Below are 14,242 nucleotides of genomic sequence, written 5' to 3' on the forward strand. Positions count from 1 at the left end.
CTCCGAGCGGCGGCGTGACTCCTCCGCGGAGATCCGAGCGGACGGAAACAAACAAACACAACTCGCGCTCTTCTGTGCGTGCGCCTCGCGGCGCGCTCCGGCTGATGTCGGTTTTCCCGGGCACGATGCGGCGCGGCGCCGCTTCTCCCGGGCCCCAGGGCCGGCGCCCGGCGGGAGGAGCGCGGCCCCGTGACGGAGCGCTCGGCGCACGGCCGTACCCGGGCGCTGGGGCAGCTCCTGCCGCGCCTCCCGGCGTCGTGCTGCGGCGTGGGCTCCGCTGATGGCTGAAGAGCGAGCTCTGGGGACTCCTCCGGTGTGTAACGCGATTCAAGGAAAGTCTGAGCGGGACTGCCTCGGTCAGCACGGGCTGTGCTTGGGAAGGTGTATTTCAACTCGTGACCGCCTCTGACCGTCCCTTCAAAAAGCCTTCATTGCTTCATTTTTAGCACTGATGTAGTTGTCGAGGATTTATGCTGTCAAACTGCAGTTGTTCAGATAATGCGTTCGCTCACTAAGGACGTGGATTTTCTGGAAGAATTTTTTTTCTGTGCCGTGCAGTCTGCTGCCCTGCTCGCGTGCTGTCGCTCCTACCTCTCTCTGTAGCCGTAACCTTCACGTGTGGGAGCTGAGCTGGGAGCCAGGGGAGGGTTTGCTCTGTGTCACCTGATTTGTTTCTGGAGTGAGATGTCGCTGATACATTACATCCAGAAGTGAAATCCACGGTCCTCATTTGTTTAAGCTGTTTTTCCCCAGTGTTCCAGCAGCGCTGAAACAAACTCTCAAAGTTAATCATTAACTTAATGCCCTTTTTAGATGGTTAAATTGTCCTAGATACTTGGATTTATGAAGCGGTTTTCCCGTTGGATTTGCTGACTAGTATGTTTCAGCTCTGATTTTGGTAGACTCGTACAGTGCTTTGCCAAGGCACGTCTGTCTTTATTCCACGTTCCCTTTCCATGCCTTCTACCAAATTGCCGTTGTCCTCCATGCCTTACACACAGTGATTCAGCTTTGCTTTCTTTCTTGTAGGATATGCTGTTCCTCCACCGCCATCGCAGCCGAACTACTCGAGCACATACACCATCATTCAGCAGCCGGCTACCACCACTTCCGTAGTAGTAGTTGGAGGCTGTCCCGCCTGCAGGTAAAACTGTCTCCTGCTTGAGAAGTAAACTGGCCTAGGTTTTATGTTGGAGATGAGAAGTATCTTTAGAGTTGCTTGGTTTTCTGTTGCTGTGTGTATTAGAATGGAACTAACTAAAAAAGCGCTGAGGTTTTGCAGTGCTTTAATGTGGTATATCCGAGTGGGCTCCAGACAACTGCTGTAATTAATACAATAAACTTTTGCAAACAGGAATCTGTTCTGTATGGAGGAGGAAGATGTGTAAGCTGTGTTTTTAATGAAAGGGAAGTGCAGTCACAGCTGTAGAGGGTTGGTTTTCTGGAGAAGGGGTGCCAGGAAGTTCTTTGCAATGCACTTGTGACCACTGAAAGCGAGGAGCGTGACGTCGTTGTGAAACGCTGTGGTTTCTGCCCGTGGTCACTTCTGGTTTCCTGCAGTCACTGTGGTGAGTCTCCTCGTTCCTAGGTCCAGGCTGCGCAGAGCCAAGTGCGGCAATTGTCAGTACTGAGTAAGAACATCAGCATTGTTGAGTTTGAAAGTTCTCTTACTTTAGAAGTCCCTTTACTGCAGAAGTATTGGGAGGGTAATAGATTTGGTTCAAAGCGCTGATCTGACAAAGTGGTGGAAAGCAGAAGAAGAGTGGTCAGCTCTTAGTTAGAATTGCAACGAAAGAACAACTTCTTCAGAAATCAATAGCCATAAAGTAAATGATTAAAGAAAAAAGGAAGAAGGCAGGCAGGTTCATGTTAGTCTTGTGAGTCTGCAGTAGTTCCTTTGCACTTCTCAGTCCTTCTCATCCCGGGTTATTAACTAATGGCTGAAGGCAGCCCGACTGCTGCTGGTGCAGCTGAGGCATTTGTGTGCCTGGCCAGCTCTGACTCTAAAGCAGAGTCGTTCTCCTCCTGTTAGAACGTATGGGAGTTACCCTTCTGGGGTCTAATGAGAGGGCACTTCGTGTTCTGCAAGTCTGAGCCTTCTCTGATCCATTTCAAAACATGTAGGAAACAGACTTGCTGGAATAGCTTAAACAGTGTCAGGTTTCAGTGTGACAAACATGATGGAGAGATGGTCGCAGTGGCAGAGGCTGTGTGTCAGATGCCTTTTGGTTTTGCTAAAACTGATGCTCATTTGAGGGTCAGTGCCTGCCTGCTGAAATTCCACTAGGTGAGGCTGAAAATCCTGTACCAGCTAGAGCTATTAAAACGTACATCTTCTAGATGAAACAGTGAGGGAAAGCAGCCTCTGGGCTGTGAGGAGAATGTGGTCAGTCCAGCTGCTGGAGTAGTTCCGCTAGTGCTTTGTTTGGGCCAGCCAGAAGACAGGAAGGATGCTACGCCTTGCTTGGTAAGGCAGGCAGTGGGTTTATACAAGCCTTGCCCTAAACCCAAGAAATCTCAAAAAATGTGATATGGAAGTATCTTCTGTGATGACTCAGGGTTCGTAGACTCTTGCTGGTATTTTTGGATTTCTTTTTCTTTTTGTAGTGAGCCTGAGCTGCTCTAGGAGATTGCTTTGAAAGAATATTTTGCAAGTATAGTATCTAAGTCTAGGGTCCTTTTAGCCAAGTCTGGGAAAACAAGTAAGTCTGAATATTTGTAAGGCATTTTTAAGTGACCTAAATTGTTTTCTTAAATCATTAGCATTGTGTTACTGGAGGTAGCCAGAGTTCTGTACATGGCATTCCTGGGAGGCACCGTGCTGCATAGCACAAACGGTAGAGCTCTTCTCAGCACTGCTGAAGTATTGTTGATTGGAATCCCAAGGACCAATATCTACTAATGATGTGTCATAGCCTTCTTTGCACGGTGCTTTTTCCTGACTATTTAGAGGAGTCAAAGCCTCAGTGATAACACTGAGGGAAGAAGAGCACTGCTTGGTTGTCTTCTGATTAGATAAGGGGTTGATGTTGTAGTACTTCAAGAGAAACTGGTGAGGTTTGGTGGGAAGCATGCTACTAGACATGTTAATGGGATACTGAAGAGGTAGGGTTTGTGTTCTGAAAGGTTACACTGGCTTATTCTCTTACAGCTTAAAATCCTCTTTGACTTCTCAAGACCTTACGCGTGGTTCTAGTCCGCTGCTTGGCCTGGAAACCTATTTTATGAAGAGTGCAACATGCAGATACATTTCAGAATACCACACTGAACAGAAAGATACTGAGGGGGCATCAGTAACATAAAAAGCTACTAATTGTGTGTGAAAATTTTATTAAGCTACAAAGACAGCCTTCCTGTTACTCTTCTGATTTGATACTGTGCATGATTATTAGAGAAATTCATCTGCTTTAGAACATGAGGAAAAGCCTTTGGTTGTGGCTGTGCCAGGAACCTAACGCACGGCCAGAGCCCACTGATGGAGTTTCTGCCATCAGAAACACAAACCAGGTTGTGCACTATGACATGTGAATATTGCTAATTGAACTGAAAACTATTTCCAGTGTAAAATGTTTGATATTGAGGAGAAACATGCAGTGCTGGTCAGTTACTTGGGCAGTCTATCTCACTGCACAGTTGCAGGTGATTTTGGAAGTAACATCTTACAGTAGTTAGCTAGTGATCTTCAGGCTCCCTGTGTCGTACTTGTACATTTTATTTATTTATTTTTAATTCATATCTTCAGAAGTTTCCTCCAGAAATAGGTAGCAATGTCCCTGGTCACTACGGCAATGCTTTTTTACACCAGTGCTCCTGAGAGTTAGCTGTTTATCTGAGGGATGACTCTCCCGTCTCGTGATCTGTCCCTCTTGCCTAAAGTTATTCATTAGACAGATCGTCCTCATTCATCCTTGGTCGGTGTTGCTTTCTAATTACAGACTTCAGCATTGCTGTGTGTTCTGCCTTCGTGTCCTTCAGCAGTCTAGGCTGGTTGTGGTGCTTTTGGCTCAGCGTGAGCTCTTCCTCCAGCCCAACCCTGACGTACAGAGAATCAAACTGAGATGCAGAATGTTGTCGCTTTTACTGCAGGTAGCTGGCATGTAAGGATGGGTAGAGTCTGGCTTTGAAACTATTTTACGTTCCCAAGAACAGCTTGAGTCGTTACAGCCACTGGCTTCTGAGGTTCAGCCACGTCATTGTCATCTTAGCTTGGAGAATGCAGTTCAGCAGCTTCTCTTCAGGTCACTTCCATTTTCTTTTTCCCCATCTTTTGTTGGTGGTTAGAACACACTGCAAAGAGGTATTTGCTTTCCTGTTGCTTAACAGAAGGTAGATCTATTTAAAAATTGTGAAAGCACTCTTTTATCTGAAGTGTGCAATAGCCTGTTCTTCCAGAACCTGGGGCAGAGCCTGTGATTGGCCCCGCTGGGTTTTTATGTTCCTATTTAACAAGTTCTTGGTTGTTGGAAGGAGAGGATGAGGGAAAGTACTTATGTTTCTGGATTGTAGTGGCTGTCTCTTCTGACAACTATAAAATACCTCCTTGAGAAGTGTTATGGTGGGTTCTGGATTATGATAACACTGAAGCTTCTGCTGGGATTGGAGAATGAGACAGCTGTGAATAAATCCTTACTTATTCTCAGATCTCTTGGAGCCTTCTTCCTGCTGCAGCCTGGTGGGGCTTGTTCTGTTTGTTCCTGGCTTGCTAAAGTAGTAGAGTCTGAGATTTTTGGTTGATTTTTTTTTTTTAAATTCAGTTAAGTGCCTCACTGCTGAGAGAATATATTCTAGGAAAATTGCATTTTAATGCTAAGCTCCTTCAAATTTTCAGTCTTCTGGTCTCACTTCAGTTTTTTCAATCACAAGTGCTGTGTGTCATTTGATAGAAGCTCACTGAGGGTACAGGATTTCCATGGCTATTCAGAATAAATATATTTAAATGTTAAGTAAATATTCCTTATAGAATTCCACAATGTGTATTGGCTAAATATTCAAGGAAGCAGAAGGATGTAGCTGTTTATCAGATGTGCTCTCTCTTGAAGAAAACCTGTGGGTTTCGCTTTCTGGCAGCGGGCTGACAGGCTGCGGGGATCCTTTGGAATCCTGTGGGTAAAGCCAGCTTTGACAACAGCATTTAGAAGGCTGCTGTGAAGAGGAGCAGCTGAAGTAGCGCAGCAGCTCCTGACACTGCTTTCTGTCACAAAGAAGATCAGCCTGTGGTGAGAATGGAAGTGGCTTCCCTTTGTAATACAGCTTTCTGTAAACGTCTGCTGCTGGGACAGACTGGGGCGTTCTTCCCTGCTGTGCAGTGGTTTGGTGGCTGGAGCAGTTAGGGCATGATGTTCGGCAGTGACTTGTGCACGTGACTGCAAAGAAGGAAGCTGTGATGGAGCAGACTCAAGCAGAAGCCACGAGTGCCTCTTGGAATTACTGGCTAGCATAGCTGTAACTTTCTCCCAGCCTTGGAGCGGAGGCACGCGGCTGCTTAGCAGAACTCCACTAAGAAATGGCAGCTGACGGGACGTGGTCAGCCCCGCAGTGGGGTCCCGTGTGAGAACAGCGTAGCTCTTGCGCTTTCTGAGGATTTTTATGCTACTGTTTTGAACTGAGTTTTGGAAAATAATCAAAGCACATCTTTTTTTAATATATGATGCTTTATGCAGCTAACGAGGTACAGCAGAAATCTATTCCCTGAAGGGCCACTAAAACAGCGGCCCTGTTTTCAAATAAGAAATTAAAAAAAAAAATTAAATCTGGTCCCCAGCTCCCAGCTGGTCACCGTGTCCGAGCTTGTAGCTCTGTCTTCCGTGTCCCCGTTTGTCTTGGTGTCTGTATTCTGACAGCTGGCTATCTTTGTAGCAAGGGGTTGGAGACTGGTCTTGTTTGCTGGGTGAGGAGGTAACCAGAGGTGCAGTAATTTGGATGTGTGCACAGGTGAGTGAGGAAAAACACACGGATCAGCAACCATTCGGTGTGCACACAAGCTGGGGCTAGAGGAGCTGGCACCTCTCTTAGAAGAAAGCAAACCTGTGGCTCAGTACCAGCGTGCGTTGCTGTCGTTCCCTGCTGCTGCTTGCAGGTGAAATTGAAACTGCTTAACCTCACTGCTGGTGCTGCGTTGGGTAGGGTAGGCACAAAGAGAAGCTGTCTCTGTTTTCCTGTTCACAGTTAACTTTGGAAGTTGCACACCGAATCTTTCCTGCTTGTCGCTTGCCTGACGGCCTCCCCTGAAATCTAAAGGCAAAGACTCAGCCAGTGCTGGGGGCCGGAAGGTGGGACGCTGCTCGGAGAGCTGCGCGTGCGTTATGGATCCGGGGCTGCCAGCGTGTAGGACAGCTGCAGATTCCTGTCACTGAAGTGCGCTTTCTTTTCATGCCTCGCGGGGCTGATCATGCACCCAGAACGCCGTCTTTGATTACCTGGGGTGACCCTTGGCCATCACTTAATAAAGGATGAAAAATGCTGATAAGCGTACATTTAAATACTGTGATGTAGTGTTGTCTAAAAATGCCTGTGTTAAATTGCACTGATGTTGAGTTTGCAAATCTCAGTGTTGCCTCTCTGATCTCGAGCGTGTGACTTCATGTTTAGAGTCTTACTTTCAAGAAAAGATTTGTCTGAGAAGTAATTTGGCATTAAATGCTTGTCAGTGGGGATAATTGACCTTACTTTATGGAGCTGGCAGCTGCAGCATAGCTTAAATCCGAGATACTGCTTGCAATATAAATAAACCTTTCCACTTTTAGATTGGGAGTGGTGCAGTAATAATCAGCTTTTATGTGGTTATGCTGTAGAACAAAACTCACGTTTGGTTACATTCATGAATCTGCAGTTTGAGTATGGGATCTAATTACCTTGTCGCTGAGGTAAAGTGCCCGAGCACAAACTAAAATATTCATGTTCTCCTTGATGAGAAGTTCTTTTCCTCCTTCTCCATTTAGTAACTCACTAAGCAGAGAAGGCGATTGGATAAGTGCCCATCTAAAATTAGGTGGTGACACAAATGGGCAGACAGCAAGTGCTGGTGTGGCTGGGGCCGTGCTCGTACCCGGAGCGCTCCGGCATCGGGGCAGGCACAGCCGCTCCTCCCGAGCTTCCCAGGATCGCTGCCTGTCGCTGCTGGCTGCTCCGTGCTGCTTTGCTGGCAGTGCTTCCCCATTGCTTTGCCCCTCCTGGGCCTGGTGCTGCTTCTGGTGCTGAATCTGGACGACAGTTTTTTTTGTTTTTTTTTTTAATTGGCACTTTGCGTGACCGAAGAATACTTCCTGGATCCCCGTGTTTAGGGGGAAGTGTTAAAGTAAATTCTATTTAAAGTGTCAGGGACATCTGCTGACTAGAGGCCGTGGCTCCTTGCAAGCTGGTTAAGAAGGCTGATGGTAACAGGCTGGGCAGCAGCGCTCAGCGCTGGGCTCGCAGCTCCGCGGGGCTGACCAAAATCCCTGCTGAGCCCCCTGGTGTTTGATCAGTGCGTGCGTTCCTTCAGGCCAAACCAAGCAAGGCTGCTTGTATTCTTGGCTGGACACACTGACTTACTTGTCACAAGGGTAGACTTCAGGGCAGGAGCTTAATGTGATACTGTCACAAGACAAGGAAAGGTGTACGAACACTAACAAAGCAAGAGCTGCATGCTTCTAGGAAGAGGATGTTCAGCATGTGCAAGTCGAAATGCTGCTGTTAGTGTGATAGCAAGACAAGGAGGAATTTGGTAGCCTCAGCTGGCTGTGTGCTGTATTTCCTGAAGTAATGCTATTTTTTGTGTTGTCAAAAGGCCTGGAAAAGAACTTTGCCTTTCTTGGATGGATCTGTAGTACTGAAAACTGCCTAAGTCTTTAATTACTTAAAGACATCTGCATTGTGTCTGTACCTCTCTGCAAATGTAGTGTGTGACCTGGTTAACCTGTGTGGGGGGGAAAGGAGAGGCCTCCCCTGGCATTCCTCAGCTTGTGCCACGGATCTCTGTTTGGAGTGTTCAGCATGTCATGCTTTTCCACAAATACTAGGCGCAGTGTTTGGTTACAGTCTAATTTTGAGGGTTCCTTACAACGTAACTGTGCAGTTCTAGTGTCTGGATGTGCCCTAGCAAAGAGGTTGTGATGAAGCTTTTGTGCTGGCCTTGAGACACACTGCGTAGACTGTTCTCCTGCACAGCAGTGTGTTCGGGTAGGACAGCTGGTGGAGGCCTTTGGAAGCGAGTGTTAGTAGGAGGTTCTTCGCTGTGTTCAGAAGTCAGTCCAGTGAAGGCGTCTCTGCGTGGGGTTGTTACGCTCTGAACTTGACCTCGCCAGCTGGCCTTGTTTCCTGGCTGCTTCCTGGAGTAACAGCTGCTTCGGGGTTAGGAAGGGTGTGTTGATGGGGGCTGCCTTTTTTCCACTGTTATTCTTTTCTTCTGATTAATGCACTTTTTTTTTTTTTTGCTTTTAATGTGAGGACCAAATCCGCATACAGAAGTCTGGACGAAGCATTAACAATCCCAAGTATATGCAGCAAAGTGTATGCCTTTGCGGTGTTTGCCTTTCTTCCAGTCGTGCCTGTGTTGACTGTTGTTCTGCTGATAACTTTTTGAGGACTCCTTCCACATTCTTTCTCCTGCCGTCCTGTCTGGCCCCTCTGGCCGTTCTCTGTTCTTCCCACCGCTGTGGCAGTTTAATGGGGAATTCCCTGTGGTGAGAGGGGGAGGGAAACAGCCACCAGTGCTGTGGTGTGATGGGAACCCTGGGCTGGAGCTTGTTGTAGCAGAACACAGGACAGACTGAGGAGCACTGCTGGACAGGCGCAGCATCCCCAGTGCCTGTGCTTTCTCAGAGTGCTGTTTGCTGAGGTGATGCAGGCAAGTGCTCTGAGTCAGTGGCTAATGTGCCAGACCGAGGCTGCGCTGCTGCAGCAGGGATGGTCTGGCTCCTTTTTGTCTGCTGGCACACAGTGTAGTTTGTCAGCACTTTCACTGCAGAGGTAGGAATGCTTTACATGCCGGGGGGGAGGCGTGAAGCCTTCTCTCAGACCCTCGTAAACACACTGCCATCCTGCCATCAAGCCAGCGGGCACAAAGGGGCTGCGCGATGGCACGCACAGCTGTGTCCGTCAGCCCCAGTGGAGCCGTGAGCAGTATCAGCTGGGCAGAGATGGGGGTTGCCACACCTGGCTGCAGAAGAGAGCGCCAGCAAACTGCACCGAAGACAGTCCTACCTCCAAGAAATCCGCTCTTGCTGCTGCTGCATCTCTAGTTAATGGTCAGTGTCAAAACTTGTAGTAGAAATAATAGAAATGGAATTGGGATTCTGTGCTTTAAGTCCATTCATTCTTTCAGTCAGCAACTCATGGCAAGAGTGACTGAATGAAATGCAGGAGCCCAGCAGGTCAGCTGGAACTGCTTTCTGCCTCCAGCCCTTTGTTGAGGTCTCATCAGCGGAGGCTGCCCTGTGCCTTTGCAGAAGAGAAAAAGACATCTGTGTACAGAGCAGGGGGCTACACTGTTACCTTATGCCCCGTTCTTACATCTTTGTTTCTGCTGTAGAACGTGACACTTACTGATACCACAACAATTGTACAAAGTATTTTGTAATGTTACTATTGTTAGTGCCTGTATTACCTGTAGTATCTGTGAGTGACAAGCCAGAATCGCCGTCCTTTACAACGTGTGCTGAACGTAGAGATTCCATCCTGGAGAAGGATGGCGGCGTGGGCTTTGGCAGCGTCACAGATGAAATTTAAGTTAGACTTTAAGCTGATGTTGATATTTGGATTTGTGATCTGGTAATGGAGGTATGAGAATAGGAGCTAGAAGGGACTGGAAGGAGATGTTAGGCTTTTCCCAGTGCCCAGTTCCCAGAAGAGGAGGAAGTGCTATGAAACTTCAGAAAGAAGTGGGTACCTGCTCCACTGGAACTAGTTCTGCAAAACTTGCACCGCGTCGGAAGCAGCGTTAGGATCTCAGATCCTGGAGATTTGGTTGTAACTGCTGAACACTCTGCAGAGCTGGTCTCTCATTGCTCTTCTCTCTGTACACACAGGTGTTAGAGTTCAAGAGTAACCTTAAACTGTTGTGGCAGGCCGAAGTGCTTACACTGCTGGAGACGAAGCTCAGCAGTGCGGTGCCCAGCCGGCCGGGAGCGAGGGGAGATGTGCTGCGGCCTCACTGAGCAGCACGGGCTGCAGGGCTGAGTCAGGACGCGTGTGTGCTGAGACCAGAATCAATGTGGCGGTGACAGCATCGGTCTTGTGGCATTAATGGAACTTTCCAGAATGATGTACTCTGAGAATACCGCTATACCAAAGAGGAAGTCAAATTCTATCGTAACATCTCTGTAAACAGAAGTTAGCTCATCGGAAGGAGGGGACTGATATGGAACTTGGTGTTTAGCTTAGGGTTTCGGTAAGCATTGCAGTATCAGGAACACTTTGAAAATACTTTGGCTTCTTAGGATAGTTGAGGGGAAGGGAGATGGCTCTTAAGTTAAACAAGATGTTAAGTTCTAAACAACTGCAGTAAGCGAATGGTCTCAAAGTCTGCATCTTCCGTCCTTCACTCGATCTGCTCGTTCAGTGGGTGTCTGTGAGCAATGTGTAGGGAAGAAACTCGCTGGCCTTGGCACCTTGCCTGTGCTAGCATGCACTTCAAGGTCACTTAGCTCTTCTCCTGTTGACTTTCACTGTACTAGGCCATTGGAGGAGGACCCTTCTTGTTCAAGTGTTTTGCTAACCTCTGGATTCTGACTGCTTATTCTAGCAGCTCAAATTTCATAAGTCTGAATAATCAGGCTCTTCGCCTGTCTTCATTTTGGGGGTGTTTGGATACAGCAGAAGTAAGTCTGGGACTAAGTTAAAAATCTGCTCAGATACTTTTCTGCTGCTACACAGAACTGTGCTGAAGCAGAATGCTTCTCGTGTAGAGTGGTCATTGAGCCAGGTGTGAGCTGGAGCCACATAGAGTTTAGAACTGTTGACACTGGATTTTGGAAGTAGAAACCTGGGAGCACCTACTGAGAGTTATTCTAATAGTGATGCATGTTTGGCCTCTGCATTTCTCTAGCTACCAGAAATAAACTTTAATATTAAACAGTGGTGCTGCAACGCTGATCTGTTCTGGTGACTTAGGAAATCTGAACATGTGCGGTCAGTATAGCATTATACACGCTTACATGGCATTTCCTACAGTGAAGTGCTGATGTTTAAAATACTCTCTTTACAGCTAGATTTTCATTTAACTCCCTCTGACCCTGCTGAGATGATCAGAGCCCAGGATGACCTGGCCCTTGGTGCCTTGCATGGTCCCATGCAGTCTGATCTGTGACTTGAAAGTGTTGGCAATCGCAGGAAGCAGCCATCTCCGAGCTGTGCAGCAATTTGAACTAACAGACTGATGCCTGTGTTCCTGCATCCTGTTATCTGTAGTGGGAGCATGAACACCCTACAGGATTTTGTTGCCTTTAGGTTAAAGGGTTCTGCCTGCTCCCTTCCCACCTTCCTCAGGGTCACCTGAAACAGTCAGGAAGGACGGGCTTGGTTTGCCTGGCTCTGCCTGGAGCAGTTGCCCCTTTGGTTGGATACACAGCAGTAACCTATCCTGTCTGGGAGCACGTGGAGGAAAAAGGTAGAGTAGGAACTACAAAACCTGTAGGGTGATTCTTCTTTCTTTGCCATGGAAGTATGACATAGAAAGCAGCAGCTCGGACGTGGTGTGGTTCCGAGCAGTCAGTGGCAGGACTGTGAGACAGGAGCCAGTGAGTTTGTAATCCCTCCCACAGCAAATGGATGAGTTACAAAAGAAGCAAACAAAAAAGCCCACGAGAGGGAAGGGTTGTGAGGAGCTACTAGCAGCCTTCCAGTGTGTACCAGACTCTCTTTAACAAGGTACCTTGAAGCTGGGGGCGGGCTGGGGCCGCTGACAGTGATTCTTTTTATGCAAGCTCACTCACGCTGCTGCTTAATGTTTTAGAAGGAAAGTGGAAAACTGCTGCTTTCCTCAGCGACAGGCCTAGCTAATGAAACACTGCTCCCTGCTGCATGCGTGGTGCCGCGGTGCTGGCTTGCCTGGGGAAGGCGTGGGCTGGATGTGGGACCTGGAGCCTTTCAGCCTGCGTCACAGCTTCGAGTCAGATCTTCCCCTTACAAGCTGAGGGAGAAGCACTGTGCTACCAGATCAGAATATTCAGCAAACAAGGGTTACCATTTCTCTTCTGAAAGAGCTCTAGAGCACTTATCCTCTTGGTGATGTGAGCACGAATGAACGGAGAGGGTTCACAGTGGGGTAATGTGAACTGGGGTTGGCAGAGCATGTGACAGCGGTGTGACCGCTGCCTCTTGTGAAACAGCCTGAGAGCTGAGAGCTGAGCTGTGTGGCCGGCCTGCAGTAACCAGCTTAAGAACACTGATTTCACTGGTGCGGTTACATCTTCAACACTGTTACCATCCTGGAAGGTTCAGGAAGTTATTTTGAAGGTGTGCTTGTTTTCATTTTTATGAGTGTAGTCCTTGGTGGCAAGGATTCACTCTTCTGGATCTAAACCTTACCTGTACAGAAAAGCTTGGCCCTAACTTCCTTAGTGCTAGCGAGGAATAGGGTTTGATACCTGCTCTGCAGCCTGCCCTGAGTTTTTGAGCTTTTACTCCCGTGTAGCTATGTGGCAAGGTGTGTTGAGGTGGCAGCCTGTGTACGTTCTTCAGTGCACTTGAATTAAGCAAGGTTTGCAGTTAATGCAGCTGCCCAGAGGCGTAGTGGCTGTCTTTTGTAGCAGACCAGGGCTGTGGCAGTCGATAGAGAAATAGTCGCTGTCTGGAACTAAGAGGCTGGTTTGAATTAAACCTTTTATGTGTCTTATCTGCAGTCCTTGCTCTTATCACCTGAGAATTTCTTGTTTAAGTGGTATAATGCAAAGCCTCTGTAACCTATGAGCAGAAAAGCCTTTTAAGGGGGGGAAGCCACCTCTTGGCACTGTGCTTCCCTATGCTGTAGGAAATGGTGTTTTTTCTAGTGAATGTCAGATCCCAAAGAAGTGACTTTGGGTTAAACGTAGTGGGTGTCTTTGACTCAGTCTGTTTTCCATTTTTGCAGGGTTGGCGTGTTGGAGGACACCTTCACCTGTCTCGGTGTTCTGTGTGCCATTGTATTCTTTCCAATCGGGATTCTGTTCTGTCTTGCACTGAGGCAGCGAAGATGCCCTAATTGCGGGGCGGCTTTTGGCTAAGTGGGATGAACGTGGATGTGCTATGGAAGCTACAACTGTTAGCGTACTCTTTCTAATGTAAATGTCATGTACAATCATTTTATTTGCTTCAGACCTGTTTTGTAAAGTGTGAAGAAACTTAGTCTCTTGCATGTAATTTAAACTTAATCTTTTATGAGCATGTGCATTGCAAAACATGAAAACCAAACTTGTTTTCCATGTTTAGTGGCACCTCTTGAAAACTAAATAAAACTGCTTTTCCTTTTGCAATCCTCAACTTGTGGCTGGGTTATTAAATATGTGACTAATGTGTCTGATAATGTGTTAGTGTGAAGGTGAAGTTAATAATCCTAGCTACAGGCAAGGATGGAAAATAGCGATGTTTTAGGGTTGTGCTCGTAAGATGCAGGGATGTACTTGCCTAATGAAGGAGATGCCTTCATCTTGCAGGCTTTTGAGGAAAGCGGTGCAAGTGCAGCCTGCTCCCACCGTGTAGAGGCGTGGGTGCATGCAGCTTCCTGCTGCTGAGGGCTCGCTCAGAGCCTTGGTTCGGTGAGGGCAGGTGCTGCTGCCGGGCACCAGCGTTACCTCCAAGGGCTTGCAGCAGCCAATGCACAGTGACCCCAGTCCCTGTGGGAGCAGGGCGGGCACAGCACAGAGCAGCCCCCGGGTGCTGCAGGAGCGTGTGCTGTATTTATGGAAGCTGGGGTGACCCAGGGCACGGCTGAGCACGGGGCCGGGCCGAGGCACGCGTCACACAGCAGGCAGCTCCGCGCGGCCGGAACGCGCCCAGCCTCATACAGAATAAAGAGATGCTCTGTAGGACTTGGGGCTCGTTGCTGAAGTCGTTATTACAGTAGGAAAAGACTTCTTCAGCTGAGCTGGATCCATTTGATGCGGGAAATCCGAGCCTGTAGTAAGACACAGCCCTGGGACTGAAGTTCGGTTTAGCAGCTCTGTTTTGCTCAGGGACGTGCTGTGTTCTGCTGCCCTTCGTGGCGCTGCTCGGCTCCTCCGCAGGAAAACCAGCCTTCATCCCAGGCTGTGCTAACAGGGCAGTGCACTGCTCAGCAGTAGTGGCTTAA

At 48.0% G+C, this 14,242-nt stretch overlaps 1 protein-coding gene across 1 annotated transcript in view; it reads left to right on the forward strand.

The window, feature by feature from the left end:
* BRI3 (brain protein I3) overlaps positions 1-13,434 on the forward strand; it is a gene marked incomplete in the record, with an annotated part of 13,915 nt that extends 481 nt beyond the window's left edge. The window contains 2 exon segments of the mRNA XM_021411635.1: positions 1,030-1,144; positions 13,046-13,434. Coding sequence (XP_021267310.1) covers positions 1,030-1,144; positions 13,046-13,178 — 248 coding nt within the window.

This window comes from Numida meleagris, chromosome 13, assembly GCF_002078875.1.
Source record: "Numida meleagris isolate 19003 breed g44 Domestic line chromosome 13, NumMel1.0, whole genome shotgun sequence".
In the NCBI taxonomy this organism is placed as follows: domain Eukaryota; kingdom Metazoa; phylum Chordata; class Aves; order Galliformes; family Numididae; genus Numida; species Numida meleagris.